This window comes from Elephantulus edwardii, unplaced genomic scaffold (assembly GCF_000299155.1).
Source record: "Elephantulus edwardii isolate Elephantulus edwardi_28Jun2011 unplaced genomic scaffold, EleEdw1.0 scaffold00110, whole genome shotgun sequence".
Lineage (NCBI taxonomy): Eukaryota > Metazoa > Chordata > Mammalia > Macroscelidea > Macroscelididae > Elephantulus > Elephantulus edwardii.
In genome coordinates, this window is record NW_006399860.1 from 136548 (window position 1) to 161648 (window position 25101).

General features: G+C 47.3%; 1 protein-coding gene across 1 annotated transcript; it reads left to right on the forward strand.

Moving 5' to 3' along the window:
- Window positions 1–13932: 13932 nt before the first annotated feature.
- Window positions 13933–24595, forward strand: TNNI1 (troponin I type 1 (skeletal, slow)). Its single transcript, XM_006903686.1, is given in 6 exon segments — window positions 13933–13947; window positions 15403–15444; window positions 16084–16215; window positions 21106–21195; window positions 22289–22465; window positions 24488–24595. Coding segments are annotated over 6 exon segments (564 nt in total).
- The last annotated feature ends 506 nt before the right edge of the window (window positions 24596–25101 follow it).

Here is a 25101-nt window from a genome sequence, read left to right on the forward strand (position 1 = left end):
AGTAAGGAGCATGGCTGTTGGCATAAGACACCTGGGTGTCTCAGCTTTGCCTCTCCCTATTTGCGGGACCTTGAGAAAGTTGCTTAGTAGCCTTGGTGGTATCGTGCATTGCATGATGGTCTGCAAACAGAAAGGTTGGCAGTTCAAATGCACCAGCCATTCCTTGGAAGAAGACCTTCTCCTGTAATGATTTAGGACCTTGGAAGGAATGGACTTGATGGGATTAAATGGTGTGAGCTGCTTAGCCGTTCTGAACCTCGACTTGCTCATGAGAAGATGGAATTAATATAACATCACCTGCCTGACAGGGTTACTATGCTCTTTCCACGAGATAATACTAATAACTAACCTGTGTTCACTGCTCACCTTGAGCCATGCCTTTACTAAGGCACAGGATAGAGCAGGGTTTAGGGCTGTTGTACATAGGGTCGCTATGAGTTGCAAACGACTCGATGGCACATAACAACAACAACAACAATCCTCACAGCAAGCAGCCATCTGAATTGAGCTTTCTGATTATCCCCATTTTACAGCTGAGGAAACAGAGGCTTGGACAATTACTTAAGTTCCACCAGTGTGTGTCACTAGTGGGTCTCAGAGCAGCCTAGTGCCAAACTTTTACCCTGAGTCAACCATACTATATTGTGTCTTTGAGGAGTCCAGGTGGTGCGGTGATTAATGTGCTTGGCTACTAACCAAAAGATCAGTGGTTCGAATCCACTAGCTGTTCCACATGGGAAAGATGAGAAAATTAATACCTGTAAAGATTCACACCCTTGTAAATCCTGTGGGACATCATGCTTGGGAAAAAAGAGTCAGAAAAGTACAGGGAGACCCTCAACAGGAAGACCGACACATTGACTATGACAATGGACTTGAGGATAAGAAAGATTGTAAAGATGGTGCAGGGCTGGGCAAGGGTTTGTTTCTTTGTAAGCTTAGTGGTAAGGAATTGTGCTGCCAATGCAAACGTTAGAAGTTCAAATCCATCAGCTGCTCTGTGGAAAAAAGAAGGGCAATCTCTTTCTGGGTGATTTACTACTTCTGAAAACCCCCTGGAGGATTGTCAGTCCGACTTGACAGTGCACAAAAAACACAACATGATTGAAGCTGTCAAGAATTTCATCTTACTTGGACCCACAAGTACCTTGGTACCAGCAGTCAAAAAATGAAAAGATTAGTAGCACTGGGAAAAATCTGTCATCAGGAACCTCTCCAGCAATGATGTCAGTTTAAAGACCAAGATGTGCCTGATCTTTATAATTACTTGCTACGCATTGGAAAGTTGGATGGATAATAACTAAGGCTGACAGAAGAAGAGTCGGTTCCTTTGAGCTGTGGTGTTGGAGAAGAGCACTGACTAGCTCATGGACTGCCACAGAACAAACAGATCTGTCCCGAAGAACGTGAAACCATGGTGCTTTTTAGAGGCACAGATGGAGAAACTCCACCTATCATGTTTTGGGCATGTTGTTAGAAGTGGCCAGTCCTTGGCGAGGAATGATGCTTAGAAAGGTGAAGAGTCAGCATAAGGGAGGAAGACTCAATGAGATGGATTGACATAGTGACTGTAACAATGGGTTGAGATGTGTCAGAGTTGGTGAAGATGGCACAGGATAGGGCAGGCTTCAGAGCTGTACACAGGGTCGTTGTAAGTCAACTTGACAGCATCTAACAACAACAGAGTCAGACGTGACGTGACAGCACCTAGCAACCGCAAGCCCTCTGGGGAGTTCTGTCCTGTCCCATTGTGTCTCTCTGAATCAGAATTGACTCAGTGGCAACAGGTTTGGTTTTGTGTTTTATACTGTCTCTAGAGTTACTACTCTCAATAGTGAAGCTGATTTGTGGCAGAAAATGGAAGGGTGATTATTCTTTGTTTTCTTTCTTCCCTCCTCCATTTTTTTTTTTTTGTCTCACAGCCCTCAGCCTCACTGTTGTGCAGAGCTCAGCTGCAGGGAACCTGGACTGAGAACAACTTGTGGGTTTAAAATGAGGGTGGAGGGGAGGTAGGGTGGTCAGCTGCCACTGAGGGCACTGTCTGTGAGGGGAGGAGGGGGCGCAGGGAAGGCAGGCTGCTGGACCTCGTCAGTTGCTAATTTTGGTTCCTCTGTCTCCCAAGCAGTGCAGGGCAGCCAGGTGGACCGGTGTCAGGCACTGAGGTGACAGGGTCCAGATGTCACAGCTACAGTCTTACAAGGCTTGGCCCCCAGGTCAGACACTTCCTTTCTGGTCCTGGGGCCTCCCTGAGCCCTGGGAGAGGACTTAGATGTCACTGGAAGCCTGTGAGACCAGAGGCTGGAAACCCTTGCAGGCCTTGTGGTTTTGTTTTTCTAACTTCCACCCTGAATCCTTCCCTCTTTTCCAGTCTTGTCCCTTCCTTCCTGGATCTGTAAAGCCTTGATTCTCATTTCTTCTCCTGGGGATTGTCCAACAACTTTCACATCAAACTGGGAAATCACGGGAGGTGTGGGTGGGAATGGACCACACAGACTCCTCTCTTGAGGTCCTGACTTCTGGCCTTGTCTCCATTCGACCAGTAGTAAGACAGTTGCTGTTGAGTCGGTCCCGACTCCTGCGTGTGTTGGAGGTGAATTCCGTTCCACAGGGTTTTCAGTGGCTGATTTTTGGAAGTATTTCACCAGGCCTTTCTTCTAGGGTTCCTCTGGATAGGCTTGACATTTAACCCCCAGAACTGTGAGAAAATAACTTTCTATTCCTTAAAGAGAACCACTGGCAATATCTTTTCTTATGGGGAGCGCTAAGAAAGAAACTAAGACGCTAGGCTGAAGTCAAAGTGTTGACGGAGCCGTCCTCAGTGGAGACTTTGAGGGGAGAATCCATTTGTGTGTCTTTTTCAGCTTCTAGAAGCATTCACCTTCCTTGGCCTCTGGCTCTTCAAAGCCAGCAACACAGCATCTTTTCTGCAGCCTCTACTCTCATCCGTACATCTTTTCTCTCTGACTCTCACTCTGCTTTCTCCCGTGTAATTTCATTGGGTCCACCCGATGCAACTGCCAAAATAACCTCAGCCCCATCTCTACCTTCTTAACTTAGCCACATCTGCAAAGGTCCCTTTTGCCATATAAGGTAACACAGTCACAGGGTCCCAGGAAGAGGGTGTGGGAATCTTTGGGGGTCATTTTTTGGTTTAGCACGGGGAGTTCTGCCTAGGAGTCTCAGAGAGATGTGAAAAAAGTCTCCGAGGCTGTGTCTGGGGGAGTCCCCTCCCAGGCGGGTAAGTCCCTGCGCCTGACAGCTGCCCAGGCTCCACAAGTAGAGAGGGCAGTGGCAATCCGCCCTCTGAGCAACTGTTCTAAGAGCTGACTCCTTGACGAGGACGGCTGTCAGCAAGGAGGACAAGAGCTGCACACGCAGCTGGACTTTGGGATGGGTGGGCTGAAACTTCCAGCGGCCGCCCCTCAGTGTGCTGTGGCAGACCCAGCCGGAGCCCCTTGGCATGAGCTTGGTACGCCTCTGTGCCCCTCCACTCACGCAGAACCCAACAGCTTCTTTCTTCCTTTCTGTGACTGGCCAGGTCCTCTGAGTTTTACGTGCATACCAGACCACCAAGACTTAGAAAAGACTCTCTCCCAAGCATTTCCTCCAAGTTCTCTCTCTCTTTTGCTTTTTTTCAGAGGAAGATATAATCTTCTGTTTTGTTATCTAAAGATTTGCAAACAGTCATCAAGAAACAAGCATGGACTTTGGAAGTTTCCAAACAAATCCCTTTTTTTCCTCTTAATGCAACATCAAGGAAAACATCTCCTCTTGGTTTCAACACTTTTTCACTAAGTGTCTCACAATAATAGGATGAAGAAACAGTTCCTTTTCTTTCTTCATTTTAGATTGGGATGTAAAATAACAGAGTTATTTGTTATTGTTTTGTGACACTGCAGTGACTATTACTCATAGCTACCCTCTGAACAACAGGTCTGAATCTTGTCCATCCTGTGCCATCCTCATGGTCCATGACTTGTTCAAACACATTGTTACAGCCACTGTGTCCACCGATTTTGTGCCCATCTATCCTCTCTTTCTCTGACCCTTTGTCTTTCCCAGCATGTCGCCTTTTTTCAGGGAATGGGCTCACCTGATAACATGTCCACACTATGTAAGACAAAGTTTCACCAGCCTTACCCATAAGGAGCACTATGATTGTGATGGCTGTGTGTGCAAATAAAACAAAAAATTGCCATTTCAATAATTTTCACACATGCAACTCAGTGACGTTAATTATATCCAACAAGGGGTACAACCATGATTGGATACTAGTTTTCCCATTAGCCTTAAAACTGTGCCCGCTAAGCTGTAATTTCCCATTTCTCCTTCCTCTGTCTCTCAGCCACTAGTAACCTCTAAGCAGCATTCTGTCTCCTTGCATTTGTCTAGTCTAGATCTTCCATCTAAGTGTGATCATACAATATTTGTCCTTTTGTGTTTGACTTAATTCACCCAGAGAGAGCATGCTGGGAAATGTGGAAGGTCTTCAAAAGAGAAGAATCTAAGTGCCCATCAACAAACGAATGGATAGAGAAACTGTGGTATATTCACACAATGGAATACTACGCAGCACTGAAAAACAAGGAACTCATGCAATATTATTCAAAATGGGTGACCCTGGAGGACATTATGCTGAGTGAAATATCCCAGTCACAAAAGGACAAATACTGCATGGTGCCACTGCTGTAAAACAGGACTGATCTTGGGGTTTGGGAGAGACTGAGAAAGATGGGTTCAATAATGTATACTGCATTGAAACAGATGAGGGAGAAAACTGTTTTAAAAGGATATATGATTAGGTATTATTTTCATGACAAGAGTCCAGAACAAAGGCTGCATACTGGAGTGGACCTGTGGGGATTGTATAACAAAGAATTTTTCTTTTACTTTTCAAAGAGAAGCATGTACTTGGGTGGGGGGAAGGGTAGGCAGGGAGAAAAGTACAATAATGAATGAATGGAAATCCAAAGTCTCTGTAAATTTTCATTAAAATTAATAATAAAAAAAGAGGAATGCCCTCAATGAGATGGGTTTACACAGAGACTCTGACAGCGGGCGTGAGCACGATTGTGAGCATGGTACAAGACAGGGCAAGGCTCCGGTCTGTTGTCCACGGGGTGCCTGTGAGTTGTAGCTGACTTGATGGCCCCTCACAACAACGATAAGAAATATTTTCGAGCCGCATTATATAACAGCATGCAGCAAGGCTTCCTTTCTCTTTAAAGCAGAGGACTATTTCATTATGTGTATGTAATCACATTGTGTGTGTGTGTATCCTTTCATCCGATGATGGACACTTGGGTTGTTTCCACCTTTGTCTATTGTACACAGTGAGGAGCCTTGCTTTTTATGACCACATTTAAGACGTTGGCTGAGTGGCCCTGAGAGATGGCTGTGTGCCTGAAGAAAGCATCCTTTCTTCTTTTCTTCCATGCCTGGGATGGGGCCTGCAGGTGCGGGTGGCACACTGAGAGGATGGTAGAGAAGACCTGGGAGGAGGGATCCCCACCCCACTCTGCCCAACAGAGCCTGAACATCCATAACCTCCGATTCCACGATGCTTTATAACTGCTGCTGACAGGAGGGGCTCGCCGAATGAACTACGTTCTCCATCTCGTGCTCTGAAGTTTGGGTTGCCTGCTTTTTTCAGGCGTGTTTGGACTTTTTGCTCCTCTCTTGGTACTGAGAACTATTATGCACTTGGCGGCCAACTGACAAGTTGGAGGTTTGCTTCTACCCATGAGTACTGTGGAAGAAAGACCTGGCAATCTACTTCTGAAGAAAACCAGCCCTATAGAGCACAGTTCTCAATAGTTCTCAGATGCATAGGGTCACAGTCAGTCAGAACGGATTTGACAGAAACTGGTTTTTAAAAACTTTTTTCCTTGTCCATCTATACTTTTTGCTTTTCTTTTTTTAAAAAACCAAGCAATTTGTAAAAAAAAAAAATTATCAGTGTGTGTGTGTGTGTGTGTGTGTGTGTGTGTGTGTATTAAGGCTAGGTAAGTCTTCAGAAAAGGACATGATGCTGGGGAAAGTGACAGGTTAGCCAAGGAGGGGAAGACCCTCAACAAGCTGGATTGAGACAGTGATTGCAACAATGGGTTTACACACAGCCCTGATTGTGAAGAGGGCACGGGATCAGAACGGTTTCCTTCTGTTGTCCACGGGGTTGCTATGAGTCAGAGGTGACTCAATAGCACCTAACAACAACAACAAAGAAAGTTATTGTATAAGTCACGAGCATAATAAATGAATGCAATAATGCCGAGTTAATACAAACTCCAATAGGAGGCTCACTGGCTAGATTCCCTAAACATTCTTCCATCTCCAGCTGTTCCTTCTGGCTGGTGTCTAGCTCTGTTTATATCCCTGCTTTTCCTTGAGGAATGTCATCCCCCTGCCCCATAACTGCCCAGATCCTGCCAGTCTTGTCTTTCCTCCCCAGCAGCCTCCCTGCACAGAGGTGTCCCAGGATTGCCCCAACCAGAACCCCACTGGAGCGATTGATAATTCACTTTGGTTCATGGACGTGGGTCTCCTTAGGACACTCCTGCCACTGACCCTCTCCCCCATCAGATGGCAGAATGGCCAGTGTTCCCAGAGTCCCTACTGCTTATGAGACCTCTGCCTGCTCTCCAAGAGGGGTCACTCTCCTTCCCGGCCCGGCCCCGCCTGGGATCCTGGCCCACGCAATGAGCGACTATAATAGCCATGGGATTAACATAGCCGGCATTGTCTTTCTCTGACTATAGGGTGGGTATTATGTGTTCAACAACCGTCCTAAAAATACTGAGCAAACAGGTGCAGTCCCCGCGGCACCAGCCTCCTGACTTTATTGGCATCTGCCTGGACACAAAAGACAGAACAAGGGAGAAGGTGAGGAGTTTATTGACTCGGGAATCCACAACCTGGATTGCTGGAAACCTGCGTGGAGAGAGGGGGGAGGCATCTGCAGGCTCTCAGACTTCTACCCTGTATGAGTGGTCTGTGCTGCGGCCCCCTCTGAGCCAGTCTCGGGACCATGCAATGGAGTCGGCTTACAGCACTGCTTCCATCGCTCCCCAGACCCTGCCATCCTCCTCCGCTGCCTGTGCCAGGGCCCCAGAAATCCCTGCATGTTGTCTTCAGCCTCGGGCCTGCTCTGCTCCCTGAGGAGTACAGGCACACCTCATTTTATAGCGCTTTGTTTTCATGGTGCTCCGCACATTTTGTGAAATTGATAATCCCAATTAGAAGGCTTGTGGTAACTCTGTGCCGAGCAAGTCTGTTAGAGCCTTTTCCTAACCTTCAAGTCTCTTGATCACATTTTGGTACTTTTCCTAGTATGTCACATTTTTCCCCATAATGCTATTGCACCCGTAATAGGCTGAAGTATCAGGTAACCATAACTTTATAAGCACTGGGAAAGAATAAAAATTTGCGTGACTTGCTTTACTGAGATAGATGTCTTTACTGTGCTGGTCTGGAACAGAATCTATAATACCTCCAAGGTTGAGTGGTTTATGGTAAACTTAGTAGTTCCTCCAGCCTCTGCCAGCCCCTTCATGCCTTCCAGTACCCCTCACTGTACCCCTTCCTTGCCCCATCCCCATTCTCTGGGTTTCATCTGATCTGGCTTCTCATTCCCCTCTCGTTAGCATCTGTACCTCCCTGGGCAGGTTCTGAAGCCTAGGGAGCTGTGGGGTTAAGAATTGAGCTGCTGTTGACTTGGTCAGTGATTTGAATCTATCAGCTGCTCAGTGGGAGAAAGACAGAGATGAAGCAGCCTGCTATTGTAAAACTTCACAACCTTGGATACTCCACGGGGCAGCTCTACTCTGTCCTCTACGGTCACTAGGAGTCAGAATTGATTCAGTGGCCGTGAGTTGAAGGAAGGAGGAGCTAGGACTCCTGTAATGGCTAAAAGCTTAGGGAAAAGATCTGTGGATCCATCTCACCAGCAGCCTCCTGAGAGAAAGACGTGGCCATCCACTAAGATGACAGCTGAGGAATCCCGACGTCTTAACCTGTGCTGTGGGGTTCTTTGAGCAGTCCTATCCTGTCCTATAGGATTGCTGTGAGTTACAACGGGCTACCCGACTCAGTAACAAGTGGGTTCTGGTTCGACTCAGGGCGCACAGGATCTGTGCGTGCTCCTGACCATATAGAGGGGTGTCTCTGAGCCCGCACACCAGCTGAGTGCATGGCAGTGTGTGTGCCTGCACCGTGAGGTGTGTGTGCATGTGTGGAGGGGGGTGGTGGGGAGGAGGGGCAGCAGGAGGGGGCCGCGGGTCTGTTCTATTTTTACTGGCCAGTTGCTGTTGCCCATAGCTTTCATAGCCTCCCCCGAGCTCTGCCCCTCGCAGTCTGCCGTTGACTGTGAGACACAGGTCAGCCTGACTCCATCAGGACTGCAAAAGGTAAGTGTCTTTAGACTCAGGCCAATCTTAGACAGAGGGTGAAAGAGTAGAGGCTTTATTTTATAGGATAGAACGATGTGTTGGAGGTGGAAGAAGAAATTCCTTGCTGCTACTATTGCATTTGGACATTTTCTAAAATTCTCCCAAGGCATTTGTTTCTGTATTTCCATTTCTACCTGAGAAGTGGTTGTGAAACTTCTCCCTTTCTCAACTGTGTGGAGAAGTGAGGTTGCTGGTAAATCAGTTAACATAAATCCAGCCTGTCTCTCTCATTTGAAGATAAGGAAGCAGGAGTGGAATGTTTCAGAAAGTTCCACCAGGAGCCCCAAGGCAGAGCTTGGAGGATTATTTTCACATCAGGCTACCTGTCAGGTCCAAGGAGGGGGTGCCTCTGGGGAGTCTCTCACAAGGGGATCAAGGGCCTGTGGTGGGAGTTTTAGAAGAGCTGGGTGAGCAGTAAAAGGAGGCAAAGATGAGTAAAAAGACCCACTCTGGCCATGTGCAGGGCTCTGGGAATTTTAGTGATAAGACCTTGCTGCTGGAGAAGGTCATCTTTGTTTTTTGTGTTTGGGGGACATTCTTAGTTTCCCTTGTTCATCCATCTGTACAGTAGAAAAATGAGGGAGCTCAGGCCATGAGTTCACCAACGCCTGGCTCTGGGAGGTAGATGGTAGTTAGCAGGGGTAGTATGCAGATGGGGCTGAGGCCTGAAAGTCTGAACTTCTAAGAGCAGCATCTGTAGGGTGTCCATGGTGGGGAGGGGCATCTGAGGCCTTTCAGGCTGGGGGCTAAATGCAACGCCTACCACAGCTTTGGGGGTCACAACCTCAGAGCAGTTCTATAATCTCAAAACTAACCTAGCTTTCATGTTCAGAGTTTGGGATGGGGAGCCCCACAGGGTTCCCAAAACTGAAAATCTTTTTGGAAGTAGATTGTGGCTACTGGAGCAGAACGTCTCATTTTTATCCTGTGGAGCACCTGGTGGGTCAGCATGAGCACTTTAACCCCAGCGCCACTAAAGTTCTCTCAGAAATCCAGCCTTTTGCTAAATCAGTCAAAGACGAATGGATGTCCTTGAACTAGGACTCAAGGTTGGAGGAGTGGGGGTGGGGTGGGATTATGAACTTAACTAGAAATTGTGTTTTTAATTTTTAGGTTTGCAAAGAAATCCATTTCTTTATATGCGCGCACACACACACACACACACACACATACACACACACACACACAGTCTTCTCTTTATCTCTCTCTCACACAGTCTCTTCCCTCACAGTCTCCTTTCTTCCACACTCATACACATATGCACGCAGAGTATTTCTCACACACGTGGAGTCTCTCTCTCACAGTTTCCTCTAGCTCTCTTACACACGCAATCTCGTCTCTTTCATAGACTCCTCTCTTTCTCCCAGACCCACACAAAGAGTTGCTCTTTCACACACAATCTCCTTCCCACCTCTCTCACACACACATACACACACACCCACGCTCTCTCTCCTTTCAGTTTCCTCCCCTCCCACAGTGTGTTGCTCTCTCCTACACTATCTCCTCTCACAGTGTCCTCTTGCACACACACATACCATTTCCACTCTCTGAGTCTCTGTCTTTGTCTCTCTCTCTCTCTCTCACACACACACACACATACACACACACATTTTCATGCACACAACCCCAATCTCTTAATCTCCTCTGTACCTGTTTCACCACACAAAGCCTCACAGAGCAGTGAGTCTGACTCTGACTCACCCAGAAGAGATTATTTTCTCTCTCCCTTCAACTGTGGATTTTAAAATGATTTTCCTACTTGCTGCTTCTGGGGGAGACGGAATCTTGTTTCTCTAAGCACCAATTTACTGCTATCTGCATGCAGGCTTCTTATCAGGCCTCTGCTTATCTTCCACAGACCTGTCAAAAGGACCTCTCTGGGGGGTGTCAGAGCACAGGCTGGGGCCTCTTGTCTGATGTGGGACCCCTTGGCCTGGCATTTGTCAGTAAGGCAGACTGGGGAGCAAGCTTGGAGCTTGGCAAGGGGCCTAGACTGGCCTCACAAGCAGGGCCCCATGCCAGTGACGGTGACCGCCTGATGGGGGCGTAGTGGGCACATCTCAGGGAAACAGATTAAAGACTCACTTAGCTGAAACCAGGTGCTCCTGGAAACTGGGATTATGGAAGGAAGAAGAAGAGGCCCAGAGGTGCCTGGAGTGATTCCTCACCAGCTAGTGTTTCCTTTTGGATTTCTTCAGCATCTTTAGAGGAGCAGAGCCCTCAGAAATAGCAGCTGCCTATAAAATCTAATTTCAGCCAAGCATCTCAAGAATTTATGAGTGCCCCAGGGTGACAGCTGAGACTCTGGGGTCACATCCCCTTTCCATTCCCCCACCCCAGGCCTCACTTCCTCCCTGGGGCCAGAGGCAGAGTGGAGCCCAGGAGTGCCTGCTGAAGGAAGTGAGATTTGGAGAGATAGCACAGCGTGGCTATTCACTGGAGCTGGGGAAGATACATCATTGGCACAGGGGGGTGAGGATATTAAAGCACAAGAAAAGTTGGGTTGAAATTGCTGGTGGGCATTTTCCAAGTGTCTCTTACTTTCTGTGACACAGCTGGTTCTTGGCTCAAGTTCAAACTCCTGACCTTATGTCCCATGCTATATCCCACACACATACATCAGTATGCACCAGCCCTCTGCATCTGTAAGCTGACTCAGGATTGCTGTCCTACTCTGCATACCTGTTCCTCACCTGAGTGTCCCCTTCCTTCCCCTGTGCTTTTGCACAATTCCTTCCCCCCCACCGGAATGACCTTTGTCCAGGCCCAAGCAAGAGAGCTTTGGGTCCAGTTTTTGAATGTGCCCCCTCTGCAGCCTCAGGACTGCCTTTTTGCCCTGGGCCCCTGACTGGCAAAGGCAGAGGAGGCCAGGAAATAGTTGGCTAGGTTTGCTCCCAAACGTCCATGGCCAGGGTCCTCACAGAGGATCATAGGACCTTAATGGTGACTCCCGTTCCCAAATGCCATCTGCTTTTATTGACTGAATTTCTTTTGTTTCCAAGTAAAATTTGGATGGAACAAAGTGTTTAGGAACAAAGTGGACAACGCTTCATCTTGCAGAGGAAACAAGTGTTCCAGGGAGGGTATAAACTAGAGCTGAGTGTGGTCTTGTCCTGCCTCTCGGCTTATAGTCTCTGTTCAGTCTCCCTTTGGTTTACTTGAGGGGTGCCAGTTACACTGCCTTCTGTGTGAATAGCGGCCCTTGGACACAACTGCAAGGTATGAACTGTGAATAGTGCCACATCGAGGTGCAATTTGTGGGGCCATCTCTATTCCAATTTCTACTCCTCTCAATTACTTCTCCATGCCCTTCTCCTCTCTGACACTTCCGGGGCCACCCCTTAGGTACAGGATAAAGTCTAAACTCAGTGTGTCATTCAAGGCTCTCATGAGCGGGCCAGTCTTCAAGGATGTTCCAATCTTATTTTCTAGGGACTCCATCCTCTTCCCTAAAAGGGTTGATGAACATTTTCTCAAAAGGGTCAGTCAGTAAACACTTTGGGCTTTACGGGCTGCATAAGCTTTCAATAGTGTATTCTTTTTATAATAACCCTTTAAGCAAAAACTATGGCAACCCCATGGATTAGAGAACAAACTGTTTCACATAGTTTTTTTGGCTGTAATATTTGGGAAGCAGATTTACAGGCCTTCCTGTGGTGATGCCACTGAGGATTAGAATCATCAACCTTGAGGTTTGTAGTTGAGCACACACTGCTTGCATAACCCAGGGACCACCACAGCAGGGGACCAGGGGCACTATGAGTTGGAATCAACCTGACAATAGACGTCTTTGAAAATAAAAATGGGCCATAGGCCACGGTAGGCCAGTTGGCTGTAGTGTTCAGACTCCTATTTACCTGTGCCAGGTGGGAGCATCATAATAGACAGTGAAGACATTGAGATTGTTAAAGGCTTCAGCTTGCTTGACTTCACAATCAACACTCTTGGTACCAGCAGCCAGGAAATAAAAAGACAAATTGGGTTGGGAAAATCTGATATCAGAGACCTCTTCAAGTTCAAAAGCAATGATGTCAGTCTAGAGACTAAGGTGCGCCTGATCCAGGCCATGGTCCTCCAATTACTTGCTATACATTGGAAAGCTACGTAATGACTAAGGATGGTAGAAGAAGAATCAATGCCTTTGAGTTGTAGTGCTGGAGAAGAGGACTGAATATACTATGGACTGCTAAGAGAACAAACACATTTGTCCTGGAAAGGGTGAAACCAGGCTGCTCCTGGGAGGCAAGGATTCTGAAGCTTTGTTGGACATACAGTGGCTATGTTGCAAGGAGAGACCAGTCCTTGGATAGGGATATTATACTTGGAAGGGTGGAGGGACAGTGCAAGAGAGGAAGACCCTGGATGAGATGGATTGACTCAGTGACTGGGATAATGGGTGTAGGTGTGTCAGAAACAATGAAATTGGCACAGGATAGAGCAGGTTTCAGGGCTGTTGTACATTGGGTCGTTCTGAGTTGCAAGCAACTCGATGGCACATAACAACCACAACTTACCTGTGCAGAGAGGATGCCTTTGCTTCTTTTCTTTTTTTCTTTTTTCTTGTTGTGGACTGTCGAGTTGAATCTGACTGGCACAGGAGGAGACTGCCCCTCCTTCTCCAGTGAAGCATCTAGTGGATTTGAACCCCACGCCTTTGGGATTGTAGCATAGCTTCTTGCCACTAGGCCACCAGAGCTTCCTGTACTTCCTTCTTTAAGAATCAATCCTCTTGGTGCAGTGGTTAAAATCACTTGACTGCTAATCTAAAGGTGGTTGTTGTTAAGTGCCGTCGAGTCGCAGGCGACTCACAGTAACCCTATGAAGCAGAGTCCTCGACCCTATAAAGGAGAGTCCTCGACGCTTGGGTGCCTTTCATCCTCTCTCCAGGTTCATAGGGTTTCCAGAGGCAAGCTCTTATGGAAATGGATGCCACTCCTCTTTCCAAACTTAATCTAAAGGTTAGCAGTTTGAAATCACTAGCCATTCTATGGAAGAAAACTGTGGTAGTCTGCTTCTGTAGAGATGTGCAGCTTGGGAAACGCCACGGGGCAGTTCTTCTCTGCCCTGTACCATCCATCTCTGGATGCAGGAGCGAGCAGGGCTTCATTCTGCTGACAAAGATTGCTGTGGGTCAGAGTCAACTTTACAGCACCGAACAAATACAAGAGTAGGAATCAGCTCAATGACAACAGGTTAGGTATGGTTTTAGTACTGTTTCTTTGCCTTTATAAGATTTCTCCCTGTCCTAAGTGAATGAGTAAGTAAATAAGCAGAATAAATGGACAAATATATATTCCCTACTCTGGCCTGCTGGAATCCATTCTATCTGATTTTTCTTTTTCTTTCTGGTTATCTAACTCTCCCTCACAGGTGGATCTGCTGATGCGCCCCCAGGCCAGCTGGGTGGGGTTGGGGAGGGGGCAGTTTCATCACTTTCCCACCTTAATGATCCTCTCTGTCTTCTAGGTGTTGCCGCACCTCCACCATGCCTGAAGTGTAAGTACTCTGATTCTCTATGCAGCGCTTGGGGAAAGCACGCTTTGCTGGAAATTTGAGCCCCATAGTTGAGGTTCCAATCTGTTCTACCCTGAAGCTGTTCTCAGCAAACCAGTTCCTAAAACAAGGAGAGTGCTGTGTGTGAGTCAGTTCTCCGTGGCTTCCCCAGTGGCGTCACAAGACCTCTCAGACTTTGAGCAGAACTCATACTTCTTGTTCTCTGGGGAAGACCCTTTTCAGCCTGGGTTTGGGAATTTGTCAGTCTGCACTGGGCTGACGAGTTGTGCACCATCAGGCTGAGAATTAACATTGGCCCAGTAGATGACTGAGACCCTGGGAATTTGTCCACAAGTCCATGAATGGAACTTTTACATTGTTTGAACTCTGCATTGAATTGAGAGCCCTCTGACTTCCCTGACCTTCCACTGCCTCTCCCCCATGTACCATGACTGGTAACTCTCAGCTTCCAGAAGTCCACACGCCATTGAGTTTTCACTTGATTCTGCCAAAGCTGGCAAACTGGGCTCCTTGTCCCCTGCCCTTCTGAGCTCACCAAGCGAGTCCACCTGGCTCCGCTGGGGCAGACGGAACCTCATCCTTAGACTCACTCTTTTTCTGTTCTTTCCTCCCATGCTTCCTGCGATGGTCATGTGAAGTGAGGTGAGTGGTGTTCGGGGTACTCCTGTTTATAGACTGGAGGGCCTGGGACAGTCATCAGGCATCAAGGGAGAGTGGGGAGCTTGAGTCAGGGTCTGGGGGATGCGCTGTGACTGATCAAATTTACAGGGGAACCACAACCTCCTATGAAGATTCCAACGAGGGGATTCCCCCCAGGGTCTATGTGGTTGGGGCCCAGGCACAGCTTCAACACACTGAGACAGTGGACCTTGGTCTGGGGTCACAGCAGAGCACAGTGTGACTCCACACCCAACTCCTTGTCAAGAGCGGCACCAATTCACCCTCGCCCATTCTGAGACTTCTTCCGGAGCTGGGGGGACCATATTAGAAAGCAGGTCCTGTGCAAAACCATACTTACACGGGATAAAGATAGTCATTCCTCACATTGGGTCATTATGCCCTCAGAGCATTGAAGGAGAAGCAAAGAGGAGCTCTTGGACTCTTTTTAGGTCTTAGATGAACCTGGCCTGGTTACCCTGCACATGCCAGATTTATGTCGGCTGGGTGAGGGCTGGAGCTGCAGGGAGGACAGGGTGGGGAAATGAGCAGCACTGATGGTGTAGACATTTGACATAGAGTCGAAGTGAGACCAGAATGTGCCATTTTTCTCTAGCCAGTATATTTCTAACTGCATAGCTGAGATCATATTTAAGTGAGTTCCCTATGATTGATGGTCCAGTGAGGGGACCCATGAGCTTACCAAATCATTGGGTAAATAAGACAGCAATGAAACACTTGCATCCCATTGGGTAAAGCTGTGCCTCTCTCCCTTCACCCTCAGAGAAAATCCAAGATCACAGCCTCCCGCAAACTCATGCTGAAGGTGAGTTCAAGGGCTGGGTCAGTGGGAGACAGAGGGTACGTGGCCTGGCCTCTGAAGGGGTGATGTAGTGGGGTAGGTGGGGCATCAGGGGTAAAGAGGAAGGAGACCAGAACAAGAATGCCAATTTGGAGATGGGGCCAGCAGAGGGAGCCTAGCTGTTGCTCAGACACGGGTGGTCACAGAGTGGGACCCTCAAGCTATACAGTCTTAGTGCTTGTCCTGGAGGATCAGGGTGGTCAGAGGAAGGGATTGATTCGTTTCAGACTGGGAATCCAATGGTGGTGGCAGAAGGATTTGTTGTATTTAGGTAAGAATTTCTCTCTTTGGATCACTGTGGGGACAATACAGACAAAAAGTGGGTGAGAAGACCTACAGTTTTAAAAAACTGTTTCAGGCCTGAGAAATGCCATGTGTGGCCACCGAGCATCTGTTCCCACACAGTCATGCTTCCATACTTAGAAGGCAGCTCATTTACACATTCCCAGGGATGACCAGTCCAGGCCCTGATGTTCAGGAGAACATGGGGCTAGCAGAGCTGGCTGAGGCCAGAGCTGACCCCGTGTGCATCTGCTTTTCTTGGTGTGGAGTGGGGCCCATGAGATCTGAGGGCTACTTCTCACTAAGCTTTGCTCTGTCCAGAGTCTGATGCTGGCCAAGGCCAAAGAGTGCTGGGAGCAAGAGCATGAGGAACGGGAGGCCGAGAAGGCTCGCTACCTGGCAGAGCGCATCCCATCGCTACAGACCCGAGGCCTGTCCCTCAGTGCCCTGCAGGTGAGCCTGGAAGGCTGGGCTGGGGGTGCGGAGCTCCCTAAGGTGACACATGTGACCAGGTGGCAGGATCTGAACTCACATTGCTGAACTCTTTGTAATTTACAAGGTGCCTGTGGCAGTGACAGTGGCTCAGGATAGGGCAGGGCCAGAGTCACTGTGCAGAGAGTTGCTATGAGTTGCAGTCAACTCAACAGTACATCAAAACAACACTGTACCATAGGAGCTCTGGTGGTCTAGTGGTAAGAAGTTGCATTGCAATCCCGAAGGCATGTAGTTCAATTCCACCAGCTGTTCCACAGAAGAGTAGGCAATCTCCTCCTGTGTGATTAACTGCTTCTGAAAACTCACTGGAGGGCTGGCACACAAGAAAACTGACAATTATAGCAGAAATACCACAAGTGGATGACCTTAACAAATCAGCCCTTATATCCTCACAGTTTAGGAGACTGTTGCTGTTAAGTATTGTCGAGTTGACAGACCTATAGCTGACCTTCCAGTGGGTTTTCCGAGGCAGTAAAGCTCACGGGAGGAGACTGCGCATCTCTCTCCTGCAAAACAGCTGATGAATTTGGACCATGTGCTTTAGGACACTGGCTCTAGGAGAAGGCTTTATCTCTCTGTCGTCTCTGAGGAAAGGTCCTTGTCTCTTTACAGCTTATATAACGATGTGGCATGACATCTCTCTTATCCCATCTCTGTTTACTTCTCTGTATGCTCTTTTCATCTCTCAGAAGTGACTGGTTTAAAACACATGCTACACTGATACAGCCTCGTTAACATAACAAAATCCATTCCCAAAGGAGATTATAACCACATGTATAAACCAAACCCTGTGAGTCAGTTCTGAATCATGGGGATCCAACAGGACAGAGCAGAAGAGCCCTACGGGGTTCCAAGGCGGTAAATATTTATGAGAACAGTCTGTCATCTCTCCCTCTCGCTGAGCAGCTGGTGGGTTCAAACCTTTCAGTTAGCAGTCGAATGCTTCATTCACTGTGCCATTGGGTTTCCTATCTAAAGGTATAGGGACTTGAAACATTTTTTTTTGGAGGGGAGCATAATTCCACTCTTACCTCCTCTGATTACTTTGAATAGTCACAGAGCCTGTAAAGTGAATAGTCACAGAGCCTGTAAACCCATATCATGGGTTTGAGAAGTGAGCACGAGAGGGTGGAGTGACTTGCTTGAATGGGACAGAACCAGGGGTCTAGCTTCCTAGCAGAGCCATGTGATGGTATGAAGCAGGAGGGGACCAGGATTTGGGAAGCCCCTTTTCTCCAATAAGAGGAGGACCTCTTGCACTTACTGCAGAGGGTCAAGGACTGCAGCCTTCAGTATGGACTGAGGCTCAATGTCAAGAAGACAAAGATTCTCACCACTGGACCAATCGGTAGCATCAGGATGGATGGCGAAGAGATTGAGATTGTTCACAGCTTCAGTTTGCTCGGCTCCACAGTCAACACCCTTGGTACCAGCATCCAGGAAATTAAAACACGTATTGCGATGGGAAAGTCTGCGGTTAGGGACCTCTCTAAAGTACTCAAGAGCAACGATGTCTCTCTGGAGACTAAGGTGCGCCTGATACAGGCCATGGTCTTTGCAATAACTTGTTATGCATCAGAGAGTTGGATAATGACTAGCGAGAATAGTAGGAGAATTGACGCCTTTGAGCTGTGGTGCTGGGGAAGAGTATTGAATGTTCCATGGACTGGCAAGAAAACAAACAGATTCATCCTAGAGAGGGTTAAACCAGGCTACTCCTTGGAGGCAAGAATTCTGTGGCTTTGTCTGACATACTTTGGACATGTTGTAAGGAGAGACAGGTCCTTGGAGAGGGACATCATGCTTGGTAGGGTAGAGGGACAGCGCAGGAGGGGAAGACACTCTATGAGGTGGATTGATTCAGTGACTGGGGTAATCGGGATGGGTGTGTCAGAGGCAATGCGATTGGCACAGGATAGAGCAGGGTTTAGGGCTGTTGTACATAGGGTCGCTATGAGTCGCAAACGACTCGACAGCACATAACAACAACAACTTTTCTCCAAAATATTATCTTTGTCCTTCACCTAGAGAGAAATCTGTAGTGTTTTTAAGACATTAATCTTCCTGTCTTAAGGCCATCAGAAATGTTATCAACCATTATTTTCCAGTTGTCGCATTATTAGTGATTTTTATCTTACTATTTTTGTTCATTGTATGTTTCCGGCATCTCTGCATAGTTGAAATAGGTAAATGATTTGATCCAGCAACCCCACTATTAGCTATTTCCTAAAGAAATAAGAGCTTGCACATGAGTGGCTCCACGCACACCTATGTTCATTGCAGCATTATTAATAACAGCAAAGAGATGGAAACAACTTAAGTGTCCATCAACAGAGAGGAATGGATAAATAACCTATGGTACATACATGCAAAATGGAATACTATACAACATTAAAGCAGAGGATTTGTGAAACACTTGGCAGCGTGGATGGGTCCTAGGTAGAGGAGGGGAAGGAGAAGCAAAACCAGCAAAGAGGTAATTTTTTAAAACCTCATTGCCATCAAGCTGGAACGGCTGCATAACTGACCCTGTAGCGGGTTTCTGGAGGCTGTATTACACAGGAGTTCATTGTTATCCTTCCCTTGAAGAGCTGTTGGTGGGTTTGAACTACCAAAGAGGCTCCATGTTTGGGTTAGCAACCCGACTCCCTGTGGACTATGCCACCAGAGCTCCCTATTAGATAGCAGACACGTTTTCATTTGGATGGAGACGGGAAAGGCCATATACAATAAAGGGATGATTAACACATTTTGCCAAAGAAATGCAACACAAAGAGGTAAGCAAGAGATACAGATAACAAAGGGAAACACTAGTAAGTACACAATCCTGTACTATTAGTAATGACAAACATGTATCTGCAAGTGGTCATATAGGCAGATAGGCAAGAGGAATAGGTATGGGCAAGTGAAAGGGATTACAACTGTGACCACATACAGGTTTGGCCGACAGCATTTCTACATTTATACTGTATATGCTCTAAACAGAACCATGTGTATAACAGAACCAAAAATGGGCAAAGTTATATAAATTTCTTAATGGTAACCAACATCCTCAATGAGTTGCCTTAGAATAATTTTCTAGAGGACATCAAGGTCAATTGACATAATATAATTAATAATATTATGTTAGAGACCTCTCCAAATTATTGAGGAGTAATGATGTCAGTTTAAGGGCTAAAGTGCATCTGATTCAGGCCATGGCTTTTCTACTACTTGCTATTCATCTGAGAACTGGGCAATGAATAAGGATGACAGAAGAATCATTGATGCCTTTGAGCTGTGTTGTTGGAGAAGAGCACTGAACATCCCAAAGATTGAGGTCTCACATACTTTGGCCAAGTTGCTAGGAGGAGTTATATTGTGGACAGGGACACAATGCTAGGAAGAGTGCAAGGTCAATGAAGGAGAAGACCCTTGACCAGGTGGATTGACACAGTGACTGCTGCAATGGGCTCTTGTGTGTCGGGAAGTGTGATGATGGCACAGGACAGAACAGGGTTCAGATCTTTTGTTCATAGGGTCTCTATGAGTTGTACTCGATTAAATTGCACCTAACAACATACAACAAGTATTAATATTCAAATTTCTTCTTTGATGAGTCCTCAACCTCATTACCATCTTATCAGAACTGACTATAGCTGACCCTCCTCCAAGTTTTCAGAGTTCATAAATCACATGGGAGGAAGATAGTCCATCGTTTCTCACAGAGCAACTGTTGGATTTGAACCATCTGCCTTTGGGCTGGCGGTGCAACTTTTTACCCACTAAGTAAAGGATGTGAGAAGGTATCTGAAGAAGAGCCATAGGTTTCTGTCCGTCCAAAACAAAGAAAAGCACAGCACATAGAAAAAATTAGTCTAAGAGATTAATGAGCCACATGAACTTCAAGCCCCAGGGCCCTGAAACAAGAAGCACTAGAAGGTAGCCAGATACCACTGCTGATTGCATTCAAGGGGATCGCAGTAGAAGGTCCTGGGCAGAGAGGGTGAAAAACATGGAACAAAACAAGAACCCGAAAATGGTCAGGCTTGCTGGTCTGACAGAGACTGCTGAAACCCTGAGACTTTGGCACTTAGTCATCCTTCGAGCCTATTCCTAAACCCATCCTTGTGACTCAGCTGTCATCTCAACAGTAGACAAGTTTATAAGGAGAACACCACCACCACCAGGGGATACTTACATCTCAGAAAAACGAACCATAAAAGATCAAAAGGGTAATAGTTGTCTGGGGATAAAGCTCAATGAGAGCACTCTGGTGGCCTCGTGTAAGGAGCTTTGTTGCCGACCCAAAGATGCTGCCGTTTCAATCCACCAGGGTAACCGCCTATGTGATTTACTCCTCTGAAAACCCACCAGAGGGTCAACTATGAGTCGATTCCAACTTGACAGTATACAACAACCATAGCAAAGCTCAGAAGGCAGGAAGGGGTAAGACAGAGAATCTGTGGAAATAAGAATTACAAGGAGGAATCGAGAAGTGTGGCTTACCATGTGAGCATTATAATTTATATCACAAAGCAAAATGTCCATCAGTGGTGGGATGAAAACTCAAATTGCTATGCAAACTTTCACTCAAGAAAAAGTCACAAGAAAAAGAAACCTCTTCCCCTCCCCAAAAAGACAGTAAATACATATAGAAAGGAAAAGGAAGGGTTTGTATGTGGAGCTGTCATCAGGTATGAAACTCAGAAGGAATGGGCGTGTCAGCTCGTTCCCACCGCTCAGCTCTTGAAAGGGTCTGCAGGAGGGCCAAGGGCGGTGGGCATGGACATACACGCAGCAAGCCGGACACTCAGTGTCTGCCTGCCCATCTCTTGTCTCCTTTCCTGCCTCGTTGGATCCTCACAGGAGCTGTGCCGAGAGCTGCACGCCAAGGTGGAGGTGGTGGATGAGGAGAGATACGACATCGAGGCCAAATGTCTCCACAACACCAGGGAGGTGAGCCTGCAGAGGGGCACATGGACGAGTGGGTGTGCAGAGTGCGTGCTATCCGGCTAGAGTGGGGATGGGCAGTGACATGCCAGGGCCTCCTCCTTCTGCTGGTTTTGGGAAGTGGCCACTTAACCAGGAAGTCTTGGCCTGCTGCCCCACCCCACTGCAGGAGGTGGGCAGAGAGCGAATAATCACAGATGAAAAAGAAAAAACGCAGACTTCCTCCCTGCCTGCCACGTGCACTCTTCAGTCCAGTAGATGCCAACCTCTTTGTTCACCCACACAAATAATCATATACCTGCTAATAACATCTTACCGTGGCAAAGTGCTTTCATGTGCGTTATACGCTTTGATCCTCCCTACACACCTGCGTGCACTTTACCTGCTATTATCTGTGCTTGATGGATCGGGACGCAGGTTCAGAGACACTGAGAAATGCAGCCTGGGCACACAGTGGTGATTCTGGGACAGTCGGAGTCCTTACTCCAATGGTTGGGAAAAGCATCCAAACTCCTGTTTGCAGTGGGAAAGGATGGGTCAGGGTAGGCAGAACTCCTTCTGGGCTTCTTCTGGGGTTGTTCAAGCATCTAGGGGTGAATACGGAGGGGTAGAGCCACCCTACTTCTTCCCATTCTTCACACTGGGAATGATGATCCCTGGGAGTGCTCATCTTCCCCAGAATTCCATCAAAAGATCAGCCCCTAGAAGTCCACTGAGGACTGGGCCTGGAGAGAGATCCACTGGCTGAACCAAGGCTGTGCCTTCAGTGAGCTGATCTGAAGGCTGGCTGAGCAGGAATAGGGCTGAGGGAAGATGGTGCAGCCCTATGCTCCCCACAGGACTTCTAAACCACAATAGGTGCTGAGCTTGGGTTGCCCCTATCCTTCACGGCCACAGAGACAGGTAACTGCTCCTGGGATCTGTTTCTTCATTCATTCATTCATTCATCAATGAACATATTGCTACATGTAAAGTGATGGGTGGGGCTGACAGCCCTGGAGGATCTGGTCTACAAGCTGGACCCTAGAAGTGTAATGTTCCCAGGGCACCCGAGAGCTGGCTCCTCCTGCAGTGAGCTCTTGCCTCTTTCCACTTGCAGATTAAGGACCTGAAGCTGAAGGTGCTGGACCTCCGAGGGAAGTTCAAACGCCCGCCCCTGCGTCGGGTCCGAGTCTCAGCTGACGCCATGCTCCGGGCGCTATTGGGCTCCAAGCACAAGGTGTCCATGGATTTGCGGGCAAATCTCAAGTCTGTGAAGAAGGAAGACACGGAGAAGGTGAGGGCTGGTCTTCAACTGTCACCTTCATACATCCTCAGGCCGGCTCTGGAGCTCCTGCCAGAGGCCAGTCAGCCTGTCAGTTAGAACATCCTAGAACCCCCAGGAGATAAATTTTTGTCACTCTGTCCCAGGAGACAAGAGACAAGAGACTCATTTTCTTCCCTAAGGAGCTCCCTATCTGAGGGATAAATACAGATGACTACAAGAGAAATACAGATTCATGAATAAAGTAGAAATCCTAAACTCAGTGTGAAAAGAGTAAGACATTTAGGGGAACTGTGAAGAGAGTGAAGAAGGCTTGGTGGTCAGGCATTGGGATGCTGAGAGGTTGACAGTTCGTATCTACCAGGTGCTTTGAGGGAGAAAGAGGTAACAGCCTCAAAGACCCTCTGGACAGTTCTCTGTGCTAAAGGACCACTTGACAGCAGTGATTGGGTGGGGTCAACTGTCGTCTGGCACTATTGGGGAAAGAAGACAGCAGGTCATCAGGGTCTAGGGACACTTCAACCCAGAAATTAGAGAACTTACTTCAATCACTTGCTCAGTGACTAATCTCAACATTGGCTGAGCCCATAATGTATATGCCTAGGACCAACTGGCCCTATAAAATACTTAGATGAAAGACGTGACTTTTGACTTAAGAAACTTCAGAAAGAGAAGACGCCAGTCAGGCAATATGAAATGGAAAAGGAGTTCAATAACAGGGAGAAGGCTTCTTGGTTGAAGTGGCTTTGAGCTGCCCAGGGCAGAGGGAGGGGCCAGGACAATAAGTAAGATGGGGGTATGATACACAGAGTGGGGTCTTTCCTGGACCCCTACAATCATTACCCAGAATCCCCCCCCCCCCCCGAGCACTCTCTTCCTGCTGAGTTTCCACTTGACACGTGTCCACCTCTGTGATGGGGTCCTAGGACCTCACCAGCCGGGCGGTGGGTGGGGTGTCTAGATTTTATTTATTTTTAAGAAAATAATTGTAATATTTTAAAAGCGACTCGATGGCACATAACAACAACAATTGGATTTTAAAGGACACAAATTTATTCACTGTAGAAAGTATACAAGTATGTACACACGTAACTCCCTGTAGTCGAGTTGGTTCTGACTCACAGTTACCCTGCATCGAGTGTCTGAGACTGTAACATGTAATAATGGGAGGAGATTGCCCAACTTTCTCCCGCTGGAGGATTTGTACTTCCAGAGTGACTGGGCCTTTTATTTAGCACCACAAATCACTACCAACTATGCTACCATAGCACCTGTCTATCCCTCTACCTACCTACTTATCCTCTATCTCTCGCTCTCTCTATCTATCTATCTATCTAATCTATTTTCCTATTAACAGTGTACATAACATGATGAGTTACAAACTAAAAGATCACCAGTTCAAATCCCTGGCTGACCCATGGCAGAAAGGACAGTGCCCTCCTATAAAGATTTAGAACCTTGCTGTAGGGAGTTCTGGTAGCCTAGTGATAAGAAACTGCACTGCAATTCCAAAGGCACACAGTTCAAATCCACCAGCTGCTCTGAAAACCCGCTGGAGTGTCAGCTAAAGGTCAGTTCTGACTCAATGACACACAAACCCAACAGCAAACCTGAGGAAGGGTCACTATGAGTCTGAATCTATTTGACTGGTATAGGTTTGAGTCAAGGCAGGCATGCACATATACACACACATCCCTAGTAGTAGTGGTTTGTGCTTGACTACACACCAAAAGGTTATTGGTTTGAATCCAGCCTTTGGCACTGCAGAAGACAATACCTGATGTGCAGTTTCCATAAAGATTATAGCTAAACAAACCCTAACAGAGCACATTTCTACTCAGTGACATGTCCCGTTGCCATGAGTTGCAATTGACTTCATGGCAAGAGACAACTGACAACAAATGCATATATAAAACAAAACGTTTGCTGTGTTGACATCCTACTTCCTTGAAAAGGCTAATTTTTTTGTCCCCTAGTTTTTCTTGCACTTGAGGGGCCCCGTATATCTCTGACAGACATGTTACCTGCCCACAGGAGCGACCGGTCGAGGTGGGTGACTGGCGGAAGAACGTGGAGGCTATGTCTGGAATGGAAGGCCGGAAGAAGATGTTTGATGCCGCCAAATCTCCTACCTCACAGTAAAGGTAACTTTCCTCTGGGTTGACCAGGATCCCAAAGGATAATTAGGGGCATTAAGCTAAGGGTGGAACCCTGGTGATGCAGTGGTTAAGTACTAGGTCGTCAACCAGAAGGTTGGTGGTTTGAACCCACCAGCTGCTCCTCAGGAGAAACATGAGACATTCTGCTTTTGTAAAGATTAACAAGCTTGGAAACCATATGGGGCTGTTCTACTCTGTGCTACAGAGCTGTTATAACTCAGAATCAACTTAGTGGCAGTGGGCTGGGTTAAGATAAGAGTAGGTAGTTTGTGGCCAGTGTTGTTCAAGGGAAAGAACACTGATCAAAGTGACCACTTAGAAGTCCTGGCTCCTGCATCCTCAGGACAGTTAAGCACCGTGACTACTAACTGAAAGGTTGGCAGTTTGAATCGCCCAGAAGTGCCTCAGAAGAAAGGCCTGGTGATTGGCTGCTGAAAGGTCACAGTCTTGAAAACCCTGTGGAGCACAGTTCTACCCTGACACTCCTGA